Source organism: Sipha flava, unplaced genomic scaffold, assembly GCF_003268045.1.
Source record: "Sipha flava isolate LNK unplaced genomic scaffold, YSA_version1 145_pilon_pilon, whole genome shotgun sequence".
NCBI classification, from domain to species: Eukaryota; Metazoa; Arthropoda; class Insecta; order Hemiptera; family Aphididae; genus Sipha; species Sipha flava.
In genome coordinates, this window is record NW_020271774.1 from 18,044 (window position 1) to 34,601 (window position 16,558).

The window sequence follows — 16,558 nt, forward strand, 5'->3', positions numbered from 1 at the left end:
ATTGTATTTTATTAGATAATCTACAATCTGTTACATATATGTTACAATAAGAAGATGAGATGTGTGAAGTGGATGGAAATGGGCACAATGAAGACGTTATTCATTGATATCGCTTCGACTTATTAGTTATATATTATAAATGGCATTATGGATTTGTTATTAGAATTGAAGAAAGTCCCTCAGCCATTTGCGTTTAAGCCTTCTAAGAGGATTACCAGGTGAGTGAGAGGATAGGTTTAAGATGAGGGGATTGGTATGTTGAGAGAGGCGAGAATGAAACTTATTGTGGTGTTTTTTGGCTACATCTTTTATAAAAGGGACATGGACAAAGGTCGTTATGGAGTGTGCAATTGGGTATGTATGGAGGGGTGTTAGTTATGAGACGGAGTACTTTGGACTGAAAAATTTGAATTTTATTTGTATTGGATTTTTTTGACGGAGCCCTAGAGCTGAATCCCGTAAGTCCAGATGGGTTTTAAGAGGAGATTGTAGATTGAAATTTTAGTTCTTAAGTAGACTTTGGAAGACTTATTAAGGATATTTTTGAGTAAAGAAAATCTAATCTACCTATCTAATATAGTTGAGGGTATTTTTGTTTTTTTAATATGCTTTGACCAGTTTAGTTTTTTGTCAAGTGTTAGTCCTAGATATTTGACTATATCCAATGAGGGTATTTGTTTGTTATCTAGAAATATTGGAGGGGATTGACCTTGTCTTAATGTGAATACTGTATGGAAAGATCTTGTTTCATTAATTTTAACTCGCCAGAGAGCGTACCATGGATAGAGAAGGTTTAGGTGGTTTTGTACGAATGATGAAGCTATAACTGGATCTGAGTGAGAGGCATAGATTACTTTGTCGTTCTCGTGTTCGGCGACTATGGTATTGGGATGTGTTGGTTGATCAGCAGAGTATAAGTTAAAGAGTGTAGAGAATAGCTCCTTGTGGGGTACGCCAGTGATTATTGATGGGATGGAGGATAGTTCTGAACCGGATCGAACCCCGAAATAACGTTCACTTAGGTAAGATTTGAGAAAGGTAGTATGATGGAGGTAGGAGGTTTTTTATTTTGTATAGTAGTCCGGGATGCCATACCTTATCGAAAGCATGGGAGACATCTAAAAAGATGGCTGAAGTGCAAATCTTTTTTTCAAGTGGAGTATGAAATGTTTGCAAGTCTGTGAATTTGATGAATGGTTGAACGTTTTTCACAAAAATCGAATTAAGTGTCAGGAATAGCATTATTGTTTTTAATAATTGGGTAGATACGTTTAAGGATCAATTTTTCGCATAGTTTTGAGAATAGAGGTAGCAAACTTATTGATCGGTACGAGGAGGGGATGTCTGGAGGTTTATTAGGTTTAGAAATGAGTATAATTAATGAGAATTTCCGTAGTATTGCGACATACGAGAGTCTTAGAATTAAATTAAGAATGTGAGTAATGTGTATTATAGTTTTGGAAGGAAGCTGACGAGCTATTTCAGCGATTATTAGGTCAAAATCAGGGGATTTGCCTAATGGAAATTTTTGGAATAAACATTATTACTTTGTTTGGAGAAAAGCATTTTGGAGGTATTGTTAATGGTAGTGGTATTGATGAGAATTGATTGATTTCATCTTTGTTAGGCGGGAGGAGTAAGTTATAGTTAGGCTGAAAAACTGATGATAGATGATCTCTAAATATTTATGCTTTGTCTGAGTCATTTTTTGCCTAGTTACCGTCTTGTTTTTTTAAGGGATGGGCAGTAACTTTTTGTTTGAGTAATTTTCTAGTCGTTTTCCATAAAGAACCATCTTTTTCGGAAAGGGAAGCTATATGATTAGCGTAATCATGTGTACGTTGTTTAGAGAAATGTTTTTTAAGTATATCACAGAGTTTGTTTAACGTTTTTTTGTCGGATGGATATTTGGTTCATTGCCAGATTGCTCTTGCTCTTTTTTTTTTTGAACTATCAAGGTTCTGATATGAGTTGGTAAAAAGGTATGATTATGGTCTAAGTGAGTTTTGGGAGTGCTAGAATTCCATGCAGCAGTTTGTATTGATTTAGTTAAGCTATATACGGCCATATCTATGTAATTTTCGGATTTTAGGCGAGTTTTTAAATTAATGAAATCTGTTTGTTATTTTGGTTATGAATAGGTCAAATGTCAGGACGCTTTCGGGGAACTGTTGGACAGTATATAGAGTTTGGGGGGGGGGAAGGATTTGAAAGATATTAGTATGAGAAATTTGTCAGAGAGTATTGCCACGGGGTGAGTTTGAGTGGCAGCCCCATTGATTATGCTTGGCATTAATATCGTCACCAATTATATAGTTGTTGCCAAGAGTAGAAAAGAAATTATTAAATTGGTTACGATTTATTATATGTTTTTTTGGGGGGGGGGGGGGCAGTAGGTGAAGGTTATTGTGATAGGAGTGTGGTCTAGTGTAATTGTTATAGATTGTGCTTGAATGTGTGGTTCAGTGTATTGGGCAGTGAGGATGATATAGGAGAGAGGATTTAATAATTATTGCAGCCCCTCTATGGGCAGAATTATCAGGATGATTTGTTTTGTGGATATTGTAACGTGAAATGCATATGTTTGAGCGGGATGTTAAGTGGATTTCAGAAATTAAGGCTATATCTATTCGTTTATTTTGGAGTGTGAATAAGAGGTCACCGAGATGGTTTAGAATACTATTAGCATTCCAAAGGAGTAATAGTAGTGAGTTGGCGGTTGGTGAATTATTTGTCATTATTTAGTATTAATTTGTTGAGGACTGTTGTTAGGAGAGATAATAGTGGATTTATGATAGTTTTGAAGTCAATTAGGAAGTTATTTAACATAGTACTTGTATCTGAATTATTTGAGAGTGTTGGAGGTGGATCATGGTTGGCTGCTGTATTGGCATATGTTCTTTGTTGTGTGGCTGATGAGGTGGTAGGTGTAGTTGAGGTAATTGGTGAAGTCAAGTATTTGAAGAAATATATGACCATATGAGTGTTTTAATTATTTTGAGTTGTTTTTGCGGTGTTTGGAGGAGTTTGATTTTTTTATTCTGTTCGGACGGCGGAGTTTTTGTAAGTCTTTATGAATGTGACATCCCTTATAATTAGCAGGATGGTTACCGTTACAAAAAGCGCACTTTGCAGGGGAGACTTTGCGAGGTTTTTTGCAAGTTGATGAGGGGTGCTGAGCACCGCAGAGAACACATCTGCGGGGTATGAACAATAAGATTTTGAATGGTCGTATTCTTTATTCTATTGTGCACTGAATTATGTCTCTACATTTGTAGGGTTCTTCTATTTTAATTTTCGTGTGTAGCATGTGATTGAAATTAAAAATTTCTTTTTTGATTTCATTAGGCTCCAAACCAACAAAAAATAGTGGGAGGGCTGTTTTTGTGAAGTACATTTGTGACATTGTGGGTGTTAAATCCTATTTCTTTTATTGCTGTTTTGATTTCGGCAGTAGAAGTTGTAGGGTGAAGATATCTTATTACTATGCGAAATGTTATCTCTTCTTGGAGTTGGTAGATATTGTATTCGGCCTTGTTGTCTTTTAAGTAGTTAATTATTGCTCGGTATACAGATGGGTTGCTTGATATACTTTTTAAATTATTGACTGTGGATTTAAATGCAAAATTGTCTTTACCGACTAAATCTATTAAGTCGGAACGTACGCTTACAAAGTCGGTTACTCCTTTGACTATTATAGGTGGTGGTAGTGGAATACGTTTTTCTCGTTCGTTTGAGCTATGGGTGTTTTCGGGTGTTTTTTCGATACTTTCTTTGTTGAAAAATTCCTTGATTTCGAGTGCGGCGTATCTATTAGTAGATACAAAGAGTGTTTTCTTCTTTTTTTGTTCAGGAGAGTTGGAGGAGGAATTGTTACATTTTTGATTATTTTGATGTTGATTCGATTCGGATGTATAAGCGCGAGGGGTATTTGAGAAACTCTGCTTATTTATGCGTGTGTGATTGGGTTTATTAATATTAGTATTAGTAGATGACATAATGAAATGCGATTGCAGTTCTTGATTATTTTAATTAATATTCGTAATATATTGTTTGCGTGTTAGTGTGCAGTGCTATAGATATTACGTAATTCTTATTGTCGCAATAAGCGTTTGCTTCAACGCCGAGCCACCGAACGGCGGCTGGTGGGTATTGACGAAAATGATTTAGGTTAGGTCTATATGTATGATAGAGTAATTATATTTACCAGAGTTTTCCCTGCGTAGTGAACCAGTTTGATGATAACCAGGGTTGGTTGATTTTATGTGTGATGAGATTTTTTAGAAGATTATTCCTTTCCGGTTCTGTTGGTTCTACATGATTGTGTATACGCTAAGACTACGATATAAAAAGTGTGATTTCAGCAGGAACACCAATATAGATGTTGTGTGGACGATAGCTATCACGCGAATAAATAAGTAATTGGTTTAGTAACCCAAGTTGAATTTTAACATTATTTAATATTCAAAACGTAATACATTAAGGTAAATTATATTTTAAAATTTAGCTTAAGATTCTTACAATTAAGGAAATAATTTAGCTGATTTCGCATAAAAGAATTACATTGCTATTATTTTGATTACATTTATGGTAAATGATTAAATGTAAGGTGGGTGTAATTTATTTTTTATTTTTTTGTTAAAGATAGAAAATAATGAAGTATTTTAGCTCTATAGTTAAAAAAAGTAAAATTATAAATATGGATAGTATTTCGAAATACAAATCTTTTAAATTATATGACAGTGAGCGATACTTTAGGATAGGGAAATTATAATGATATATACAACTAAATTGTAAAGAATATACATGCCCTACCCTCTATCAATAAAACAATATGATTCGACCACCGCGAGATCAACCGGTTAAAAACTTGCAGGGTTATAGCATTGATTATAAATACTAGTATTTATAATCAATGGTTATAGTAAATGCATCAATCATCAAAAATATAACAGTTATAGAGCACGCTGTCAAAATACATCTATTTTAATCGTCAGAGTTAGGCGTAATTAAATATTTTTTTTTTACACCCGTTTGAATCTCTTCTTATATATATTAAAAAACTTAAAAGTAGAAAACGTTTAGTGTTATTTTCTAGGACCAATTGGTTCATAACACTAGTCGTTTAACATCAAAAGTAGTGAAATCTTCGTGCCAATCTATTACTGTTCAAAGACTCTCAAGATACATATCAGAGCATCAAGCATTCCGACCAAACACACTTTCCATGGCATTTGGTAACTAGATGTATGTATTCAAACATTGTTAAATGAAAGATCCATTCCCGACATCGCAGTTGTACGAATATTCCTGGCATCAAGTAATTGGAGTTAATATTCGTCTATTCGGAGTCAGTGGATTCGACCAGCGACTAATATCTTGTATGTATTACATCTGGTAAAACAGACGCAAGTACACGCCACTGCCACAGATACACTCCTTCACCGTTGCAGCCTCAGGTACACGTCGTCGCTGTCGCAAATAAACTGCGTCGTCGTTACCACAAATACACGCCGCCGCTGTCGCAAGTATACGCAGTCGCTGCCTTTGTTTCAACGACCAGTCGTAGCCGCCGCAACTATTTTCCGCCATCACTGACAGATTTTCACAGCACAACACACGATATTACGTGTGAGTAGCCTACCCTTTGCATATATGTGTATGTGTCCATGTTAATTTTTATATTGTATAAAACGTGATATATATATATATATATATATATATGTTCATATTGTATAAAACAATAATGTAATAAATATTTTTATATGTAATATTACTTAAATAAAAGTTAATAAATAATAGCATTCATATTACGGAGTAGTTCAATTCATTACAGAATAACTTAACTGTGATATTAGTGGATATGTATAATGCAAGATAAGTAAATTATAAAATTATATAATTTAATATATACATAAAATATTTAATAATTAATATTCAAAGTATAATGGTACAATCACGTATGAAAGTTGAAGTGGTTCTTATGAAGCAGGAATGATATTAAACGGACATTTATTAAGTATATATTAAATTAAGTTTTAGAAAATTGGCTGTAATTCTGTTATATGACACTTATGGTTTTGAATTAAAACTGGAGGCATTGTTTTGAGGAATAAGTGATGCGTCCAATATTGAGTTTTATTAGTTTTTATTGTTATTGCTGAATTTATATTTACCCCGTTTTAACATAATCGTTTTATAAGATGAGCATCCCTTGTAAGATATTGTAAATTTCCCTGAAGTTTAAATTTTTTTTTACATAAACTAAGAATATAAATTTACAATGGATTTTATAAAATTTGTTGTATGAGTTATAGTTTATTGAATATTTAATAATGTTTATAACGACTGGAAAGTGATTAAGATTAAATAATAAATGTTTTCATTTTTTTTTTTTTCGAAACTTTATTTCTATACTTTATTAACAAGTTACTTGTATGAAGAGTATTATTTTAAGTTACTAAAGAAATAAAACTGATATAGTAACTATAAGGAAGCTGTAATGGATTGTGTTCACATGTGAGTGCTAAAACTTGTTACAAACTCTGATGTTTTTTATTTTGATATTTTTTTTTCAATTTTCTAACCTAATGTAAAATTATGGGTACGTCTATATAAATAGCATTAATCAATGTAGTTAAAGTGAATATTGATTGAGTATATTAGATCAGCATAACAACAAAGTCACAACAAGAACATATACATAAGTGATATACATCATTACATCGACTACATGAATATATTAGAACTAACGTAACAATTTATCCTTTTCAAGTAATACTATTAAAAGAAATTGAAATAAAAAATATTGAATACTTATATTTTTCTTTCACTATTATACTTACTACTGCTTAAATATTATAGTCTATAATTTATAAAACAGTTTGATGAAATTCACTTACTATAATAATAAAAAAATGATAAAATTTTTAATTAAACTTTTTCATACAACTTATACTCTTAACTATTCAATTGTATTCACTATTGCATAATTCCAATGCATATGATTGTTTAGATTTTAAATCACGTGTCTTTACAAATTGTATTCAGAAAATTTACTCAATTCAAAGGTTTTATTTTATCAACTTTTTAGTTCAAAATATGAAATTTTTAATTTGTTTTTTAAACAATAATTTATACGTCAATATAAGTTCACAAAACACACATTATATTTTTGAGGCCGGAAAAATGATTATTAATATATATTTTTCCCAGATTTACTATTAAACTTTATAAACCATAATATATTTTTGTTTAGTTAAATTCAGATTTGTAATTTTCATAAAAGTATAAGTACATTGTATTTATATATAAAGAATTTGACCTATAATAAATTTGAGATCAAAATATATTAAATACTATGATTATTGTTTCGATTCAATTTCGGGTCTTAACGTTTTTTAAATACAATAACTCATCGTTGATTTTAAATTTTCACAAATAATACTAGTATCACCCTTATAAAAATGTATTATTTACGAATTTTTTTGTTTCCCTTATGCACTAAGTATTCAATTTATCTTAAGATTTGAACATTAGTTGGTATCAGTATTGGTCGTATTATTTTTCTAAATAATAATCGTATTAAAAAAATAAGATATATCTGCTTAAACATAATAAATATTTTATTTATGTTAATAAATTTAAATTTATATTTAAAAAAATTAATTTATAAATTAACTATTATATTTTCGTGCTCATTAAAAAAAGTTTTAATGAAAAGAAAATTAGGCTGGAATCCTATTGAGCACGGTTGTAATCAAACAATAGGAACCAAAAAGAACCCAAAAACCACACGATTGAGCACGAAAATAGGAGCGACATTGCCGCTTTGTACCGTAGAATATTATTCAGTGCACCGTATTACTCTGCATTCAAGATTTTTTTAAGTTATTATGTAACTCAATTTTAGATTTGTAACGATTAATTCATAATTTAAATATTTACGGCTCAGGTTTCCTAAAAGAAAAAACTCTCCAATAAAAAAACGACAAAACACCTTTTTTTTTCGCATTTTTTATGTTGTTGGTGTATAGTGCTCGATGCGTCCATATTATTATTACAAAATGAAATGCATTTGAGTATAATTATTTATAATTAAAAATATTTTATTGGATTTTAATCACATGTTATAATTACATTTTTTTTTTTTTTTTGCTAAATAATAGCACTCATACAATTGTCATGAAAAAGGTAAAAATTTAAATTTTTTTCTTTAAATACTTATTTTCAACTTTCAATAAGTATTTAAATAGATTGTCAACATTTTTAAATTCAGAGTACTCATGATAAGCTTTAACGCACGGTAAAGTCAAGGTGCACGTGATAGTTTTCGAAATATCGCGCCATAATTTTACTGCGCGACACTCGTGTGTTGTGCTCTATTCATTTTAATGTACTTTAACAAAACGCGCAGTAAAATTACGGTGCGGTAAAAATGACGCGCGGTAAAATAACGCTAGTGTGTTGCCAGCCTAATAGTTAGTTTTCAATCTGACAACGTTGTACACAATATTTTTTTTTTTACCGTGCTCAATCGGGTCGTCAAAAAGGTCGGCCGATAACGACCGTGCTCAATCGGGTATCACCGGAAAATTACACCGATTTCGCTATTGTTAGTAATATATGAATACTATATATATTAAGATCTATATCCAAATATTGAATTTGCCCCTCAAATATTTGTCTCAATATCAGTTATTAACTGTACCACCAAACGTTCGTTTTCGGTTTTAAAAAGAATGAAGAATTATTTACGATCAACAATGTTGCAAGAAAGATTAAATTTCTTGATTATATTAATTATAGAGGGTAACTTAACGTCATCATTAGATTATGAAGACATTATGGATGATTTCTCCAGAATGAAACCTAGAAAAAAAACCTATTTAAACTTTAAAATCATTAAAATCATAAATAAAATTAAATCATCTAAATTTTAAATAATAAATAATAATGAATTTATAAATTTTATATAATATTAAATTATTTACAACATGTTTTGTTTTTTCTAACTAACAGATGATAATACATTTGAATCCGTATTTTTTTTTAATAAACTTAAATGAAAAAATAATTGCATATTAGTTATCGAAATAAAAAATGTATTTAAGTATATTTTATTACGTAAAATTTATTTTTTCTGGATTGTAGCGGCAAATTAAATTTTGCATAGGGGTGGAAAATTGTTAAATCTGCCCCTGCTTCCAAGTATAATTCATCATTGCTTAAAATTATTATTGTCATGGTATTTTCCTGGCTAATTCTATAAGTTTATTATATAACTATAACTTTTATCTATATTATTTATTTATGTATATATATATTTTCTTTTACTGATGACAACTTTTTATTTATCTGAACTTTTCAGGAGATTGAAAGAATGGATGAATAATTTCTGTAATACTGTTTTAAATTTTGTATTAATAAATTCAAAACCAGATAGCGTTCTAAGTTACATATTCAATAGATATTCCATTGAAATATTTTTATTTGTCGAAATTTTATCTGTGGTATTCATTCTTCCTTTATTCATAGTAATACAAATAAACTAAAATATTGATGAATTCTAAATTAATATTCTTTGAAAAAGTAAATTATGGTAAATAATATAACAATATACGAGTATATGAAAATATTACAAAAATATATTGGATAACAATAAAACTAAATAAATACCTAAAATAAATGTGTAAAAATATAATACAAATTACCTACAAATAATATTTAAAAAAAAAATAATGTATATATCTATATATGTTATAGTTAATGCATTGAATTCCGTTATTTTATGAAATATCTAGGTAGTTCATGAATTACCTACTAATGTTAATTAAAGTATGAAATAATACATTAAAATGATACTTTAACTAAGTAGTTATTTCATAGAATATCTAGTTTCTCTATACAATTTTAGTTTAATATATGTTACAGTGAATGGTGTAAATGTCATAATAAAGAACTCGAGGAGCTGTTCCAGAGACCGAACATCATGAATGAAATCAAGAAACGGAGATTGACTTGGGAAGGACATGCATGGCGAAGAGTGGGATCCATAGTCGGAACAACAATCGAAGATAACCCGGTCGGTAAGAGACCCCTAGGAAGGCTACGCTTACGTTGGGAAGACCGGAGTTGCCCGATTGCGGCCCGAATCCAGGTAGTCGTATTTTATCCCAAATAGAAGTATCCCGATTGCGTCCAGACACACATTGGTTCACAAAATGTTTAATATTTATTTTAAAAGTATAATTACAAGATTGCAGTAACAAATAGTAAAATAGTAAAATAATACATTTTTTACAATATAAAATATATGAAATACAATTATGTCAGTAAATAGTCAATAAATAGTCGAATATTAAAGACTGTGTAAAAAAGGACGCGGGAAGCATTGAACCAGAAATACCATGGAGAATAGCAGTAGAAGATAGAGATAGATGGAGAGAAATTTGTTTGGCGGTATGGTATCAATGACCGTAAACCAATAAAATAAAATATTTTACAGTGTAATATATGCTATAACATTTCATTCATTTTAAATGTAATTAATTATTTATTTGTACATTCAAGGCTATTGTAGAGACGAACCAATACTGAACGCTTGTGACTGTAAAACTATTACTAATACATGTACAACAATAATTTTATCTACACGATAAACGTACTTGAACAATGTAGTCACCGACAACAAGAACGGCAGTTCTATCTAATTTATTGTTGTGATGGGAAGTAAAATAACTATATTGTACATGCATAATTATATACATTTGACACATTAACGAAGTAATGTTAGGGAATGCTAAAATAACTAGTTAAAGTATAAATTATATACATTACCTAAACGTTTTAGTTATTTTATAAATGTTCTAGTTATTTCATAAGCTAACTGAATCAATACTTTAACTGTAACATACCGTATATCTATATACTCGTAATATCCAAATACCACTGACTCACTTATTGCTGTATTTCAAAAACTACTCAGCGTACGTACTTGAAATTTGGTTTTTCAAATACTTTCACCATGCAATAAGAAAAATTTTTAAAAAATATTATGTTTAAGTGGTTTAATTAATAATTATTCACCGCCAATACGTATTGTGATGCACAGTGATGGCTTGCGGGTTTCCAGCTAATGGTAACCTATTCTTTTTGTTCGTCAATTATGTGTTTGATACCGTCGTGTAAGTATGAATTATTCACGCTCGCTCTTGCCTATTATAAAAATAAAATGCACACAAATAACATAAGACAAAAAACAAACAAATTTTATTAATCTTATTTCTTCGTTGCATAGCCGCAGTGTCTGCATATTCTAACGAATGATTATTTAATTTGTACGCCGTACTACAAACAGATCAGACGCGCACGATATACTATAAATTATTTTATAATAATACGTTTGGTAATATTAACCGTGCCGCGGTGCCCGTAAACACATAAAACTCATCGGCGTTTACAGTGTCATAGAATCCAGGTCCGTACTGGTCCACCGGGACACCGGGAGTTTTCCCAGTGCGCCCCATGATCAATTTAGAAATTAGCGCCCCTCTTCCCATTTTTTTTATATAATTTTAATATATATTTACTATATATTAGAGTGTACCTATTTTTTTATATGTGTATTATATTATACAAATTATATATTTTGAAATTGTAATGCATAAGTATTAGTATTACTACTGTTACAGTAATATTATGTAAATAATTGTTTTGTTATCATTTATTATATTATAACTATTGAACTAGTTATAGATATGACTTGTGAAATCCGAACACCATAATCGATGTAAGACGTGTGTGTATATTGATTATTGTGTTTATTTCGGTTTTTCCACAGACCATATAAAATAGAACCATGAAGTATGTCGTAATTTTGTTTTGATAATACTTTTTTATCATAATAGAAAATAATATTGGATTATTGACAATTGTATTTTTGTCCTATTTTTTCGTGAACTATCGTCAATCGAAAACCTCGATTATTACGATTTACTGCCTGTAAGACGTTATACTTATACGTAAGGTAAGAATATACTTGAAATAATTGTTATTATTAGCCATTAGGTTATCTTAAATACATTATACACTAGGTGATTCGAACGCGGATGCGCAATTAATCGCTCAGAATTAAACTTACGTACATACATAGTGTTTCTGAAATGCGTGAGTACGCGGTATACGCATATTCACTGTGATGCCACTGTCATCCCATTGAAGATTTTTTTGAAATTCGATTTATAACTTCAAAATCTAGATATTTTAAAATTATTATTGGAATATTATGTTAAATGTTAAAATAAACACATAGTCGTAATTTTTGCAAAATTCTCAAACGAATCGAGATGTCGCATTTTATTTATACTTATTATAGTGAATTGATCGTACTCCTTATGGCTTACATAAAGAACATTAATTATTGATTTAATTAGAGCTCAATTCAATACTTGTCATTGAACGATACTTAAAATATTAAAATTTGTTATTATTATTTTTGGGCAATGGCGTACGAGGGCGTTTTGTCACGTTGAATCGCAATAGTTTAATTTTGAGAGAGAACTATCTAAAATTAAAACATGCATTTCCATTATTATTATTCACACTGTACGTTTAAAATCCGCATTTATTAATTAATTAACTTTGTTAATTGAAAATATTCTTTTTATCCATGTAATATTTTATATTTGTATACATACTTTTTAATAATTATTAAAAAACAATTTTATTAAATAAATAAAAAAGTTAATAATAAATACGTTATTGTAGAATAGGAGAATTTCTAGTATTAATTGGGCACGTAAAATGTCAATAAATCTATAATTGTCGTACCAAAAGTGCACACGCGCCTGCTGAAAGGTTAATGTACATTTTTCAAGTATTTTAATATATTTAGTTTCTATGGATTCAAAAAAGAAAAAGAAGAGTGGTTACGAATATCGGGTGGCCAAGAAAATGAAAGCATTTCAAATGTCTGCTAATTCTTCTCAAAAAATAATTTATTTTTATACAAATAACGTTGTTGGAGAATCAAGCCAAACTTCCTTAGAAAACCCAAAACCAGATGAACGAGATCAGATCAACGAAAATCAGAATGAAAAACTAGAGTTAGCAGAATTAGAAAAAATACATGAAATAACAACTAAAGTTAAAGTAAAAGAATCAAATATAGATTTTCTTAAATATAAAAATCAAGATGCGGAAATCAATGAAAATTCAAAAGAAATATTGGTAGAAACAATAGAAATAAGACAAGAACATCATCAAGATATAACTGGAGAAATTGTGCAAAAATTATTCGCTAATGAAAAAATCGATGAAGTTATAAACTATTTTTGTAAGCCGAAAAGTATTGATATAGTCAACTTTTTTATTTTTCATCCAATTCAACCGACCAATTCTTCATTAATTTCTTTACCATTTAATGAAAAAATATTTTTTAGTGACCAAGGGGATTGTAAATTTAATCGTAAATGGTTGACATATGATGAAAACAATCAGAAGCTCTTTTGTAGTGTATGCTTAGCTTATAGCGATGGAAGTTCTAAGTTTTGCTCTGGATTCAATGACTGGAAACATATAAGTCAACGAATTAAAGAACACGAAATATCAAAACATCATAATTCATTGGTCAAAGCATACATCAGAGAAAAAAGGGAAAAGACGGTTCAACATTTATTGTGTGGTGAACAATTGCAAAAAAGAAAAATTGAAGTTAATGAAAGGCGATGTGTACTATTGCAGATTATTGAAGTCATAAAATTAATTGGTAAGCAAGGATTACCATTTAGAGGCGACAAAAGTGAAGCAGCTTATAAATTAGATGATTCCTCGTTAAACCATGGCAATTTCTTGGAAATCATTTTATTATTGTCGAAATCTGATAATATATTAAAATCTCACATAGAAAAATCGATTAAATTAAGTAAGGAGCATCATGATAGAGCACAAAATATAAATATGAAAGCATTGAAGACCACTACTAAAATTGGAAGAGGAAATCTAGTTACATTTCTCAGTGCAACTACAGTAACTACAATAATAAAGTTGATTGGTAAAGAAATTAAAAATATGATCTCAAGAGAAGTTAAAAAAGCCAACATATTTTCTGTTATGATGGATACAACAATGGATTTATCATCATATGATCAATGCTCGATTGTCCTTAGATATGTACCACATAATGAAGTATGTGAACGGTTAATAGGGCTGAAACACGTAACTTCGACGTCTGGGAATTCACTATTTGAAACTTTAAAGGATACATTGGCTGAACTTGATTTACCACTGAATAATTGTGTGGCGAACGCTTTTGATGGTGCGGCTAACATGAGTGGTCATTACAATGGTGTAACCGCTAAATTGTCTGAAGTAATCACTAATCATGTTCATACATGGTGCTATGCGCATGTATTAAATTTAGTTCTTTCTGATACAACTCAATGTTTGACTCCTTGTATGTCATTTTTTAATCTTGTTCAAGAGGCATTCGTATTTTTTAAGGAATCCTATAAAAGGTTAGCTGTGTACCATAAAGAAAAATCCATCACTAAAACTAGCTGCTAGTGTAGCAACTAGGTGGAGAAGCAGAAATGACGCAATTGTTAAAATATTTGGTAGGATTGATTTTTGGATTAAAGGTGATTTAAGTCCAGAAAATGAGTCAAAATTTGCTTACATTCAACTATTAGTAGCTCTATACGAAATATCAATTTCTAACCAATTTAATTCAAAAATTAGAAACGACAGTCTTAGTTTAATGAAAAAGTTTTGCTCTTATGAAACCGTTTTAGTCGCAATGATGTTTCTGCAGATATTTAAAATAACAACACCGTTATCCGATTACCTTCAAACAAAACATCTAGATTACATTCAAGCCTGGCGTCATGTTTCTAGTGCCCATAAAAGCTTACAATCAGTTAGAAACCGTTTTTGTGATATAACAAAAGCTGCTAAAACATTCGTAGACTTTGTAGTTAAAAAAATTGATGAAAAGGAGCTTCGTGATATTGAAATAGAAGAAAACCTTCCGAAGAAACGCAAACGCACTGTGAAACGTATGGACGGTGAATTAACCCGAGATGAAGAAGTTTCCACAGAAGAAATCGATCAATTTTGTATAAAAATATTTAATTTTACAATGGACACTATTATAAATAGTTTAGAGGTACGATTCTTAGCTCATCGGATTTTATATACAGATTTAGAATGTTTCGACCCTCAAAGGTTTGATGATATAAGAAAAAATGGTTTATTATCTAATGCTTTATTTAAAATATGTGAACTTTTACCCTCTATTGATCAGCCAAAGCTCAAAGAAGAACTTATTCCTTTTGCTACATCTTGGCCTTTAATTTGTGAAGTTGGTTTACAGAGTACGTATGAAGATTCAAGTCAAATCGATACCGTTGATGATGATGAATGGGCTAATGAGGACGATTTAAAGTGTAGTAAAGTAAAAGAGTGTAATGTATGTCTATCATACGCATTGCGTATAATCACTGATTATAACATGTATTCCTTACAATACACGGAATTGTACAAAGCATATAAATATTTATTGACTCTGCCTCTGACACAAGTGACCTGTGAAAGGTCATTTTCAAAATTAAAATTGTTAAAAACGCGATGAAGGTCCACTATTGTGCAAGACAATTTAGAATCATTATTCTTAATGCAGTGTGAAAGAGACATAGTAAATCAAGTTGATGGAAATCAAATCATAAATGCTCTATGTTTGAACAGTAAAGAAATGCAACGTCTACTCACATAAAAAGATATAAGTTAATTCTTAAGTTTGTGTACTTTTTTTTGATTAATTAAAAAGCTGTTACGGTTTATGTTTTTATATCAAATATAAATTAAATTAAATTTTAAAAGTAACTGCACAATTTATTTTCTTAATTGTTAAAACAACTTACCTACTATGGAAAAAAAAACTGAATAAAACACTATGAAACATATTATTTTTATTTTTATTTTGTTAAAAATCGCAGAATAAATCATAATTTGTGTTTAACATCTTCAGGTGGTAGTTTCAAGTTTCTAAACAAAACAATCATAGGTAGACATTATAATTATAGACACTAATTTTTCTTTTGAAGTGGTATATTTATAATTATAGTTGACGCCCTATAAATATATTTTTCCCGCGCCTCTTAAAGGTAGCCAGTACGGGCCTGATAGAATCTCATCGTGCTATGCATACGGTAGAAGACGGTTATTATTTTTTTATTCACTGTCGTATCTCATGAATGGTACCGTCTCACTTGCGCCTCATTTACGGGTAAATGTCGTACAACGCATTTGTAACAAATGGCAACGGTTTTAACTGTACAGCATGATACCATGTGGTAATATTTTACTCTAATTTAATTATGGAAAGACAAAGGAAAAATAACTACATGGTACTAGACTGTAGTCTTCTTCTCAGTCAGTTTTTGGTTGATACATACGCTAAGATAGAAACAGTAAGACTGAATTTCATTAGAAACGACCAAAGTAAACTGATAGTTGAAAATGATGTGCATCTTAAAGGCGCAATGTGTATAGGATATGG

The 16,558-nt window shown here is 30.1% G+C and overlaps 1 protein-coding gene across 1 annotated transcript; it reads left to right on the forward strand.

Annotated features, from left to right (window-relative positions):
- Positions 1-12,900: 12,900 nt before the first annotated feature.
- Positions 12,901-15,772, forward strand: LOC112679433. Its single transcript, XM_025549225.1, has 5 exons — positions 12,901-13,152; positions 13,342-14,516; positions 14,620-15,088; positions 15,305-15,469; positions 15,680-15,772. Exons 1-5 carry the CDS (start codon positions 12,901-12,903, stop codon positions 15,770-15,772), a joined length of 2,154 nt encoding a protein of 717 aa, XP_025405010.1.
- The last annotated feature ends 786 nt before the right edge of the window (positions 15,773-16,558 follow it).

Bases quoted from the DNA above. Each gene is read 5' to 3' on its own strand.
- LOC112679433 (XM_025549225.1), top strand. From the start codon at position 12,901: ATGGATTCAAAAAAGAAAAAGAAGAGTGGTTACGAATATCGGGTGGCC. The intron at 14,517-14,619 runs GTTAGCTGTGTA...AATATTTGGTAG, and splicing joins TTTAAGGAATCCTATAAAAG to GATTGATTTTTGGATTAAAG. The intron at 15,089-15,304 runs GTTTCCACAGAA...TCTATTGATCAG, and splicing joins AATTAACCCGAGATGAAGAA to CCAAAGCTCAAAGAAGAACT.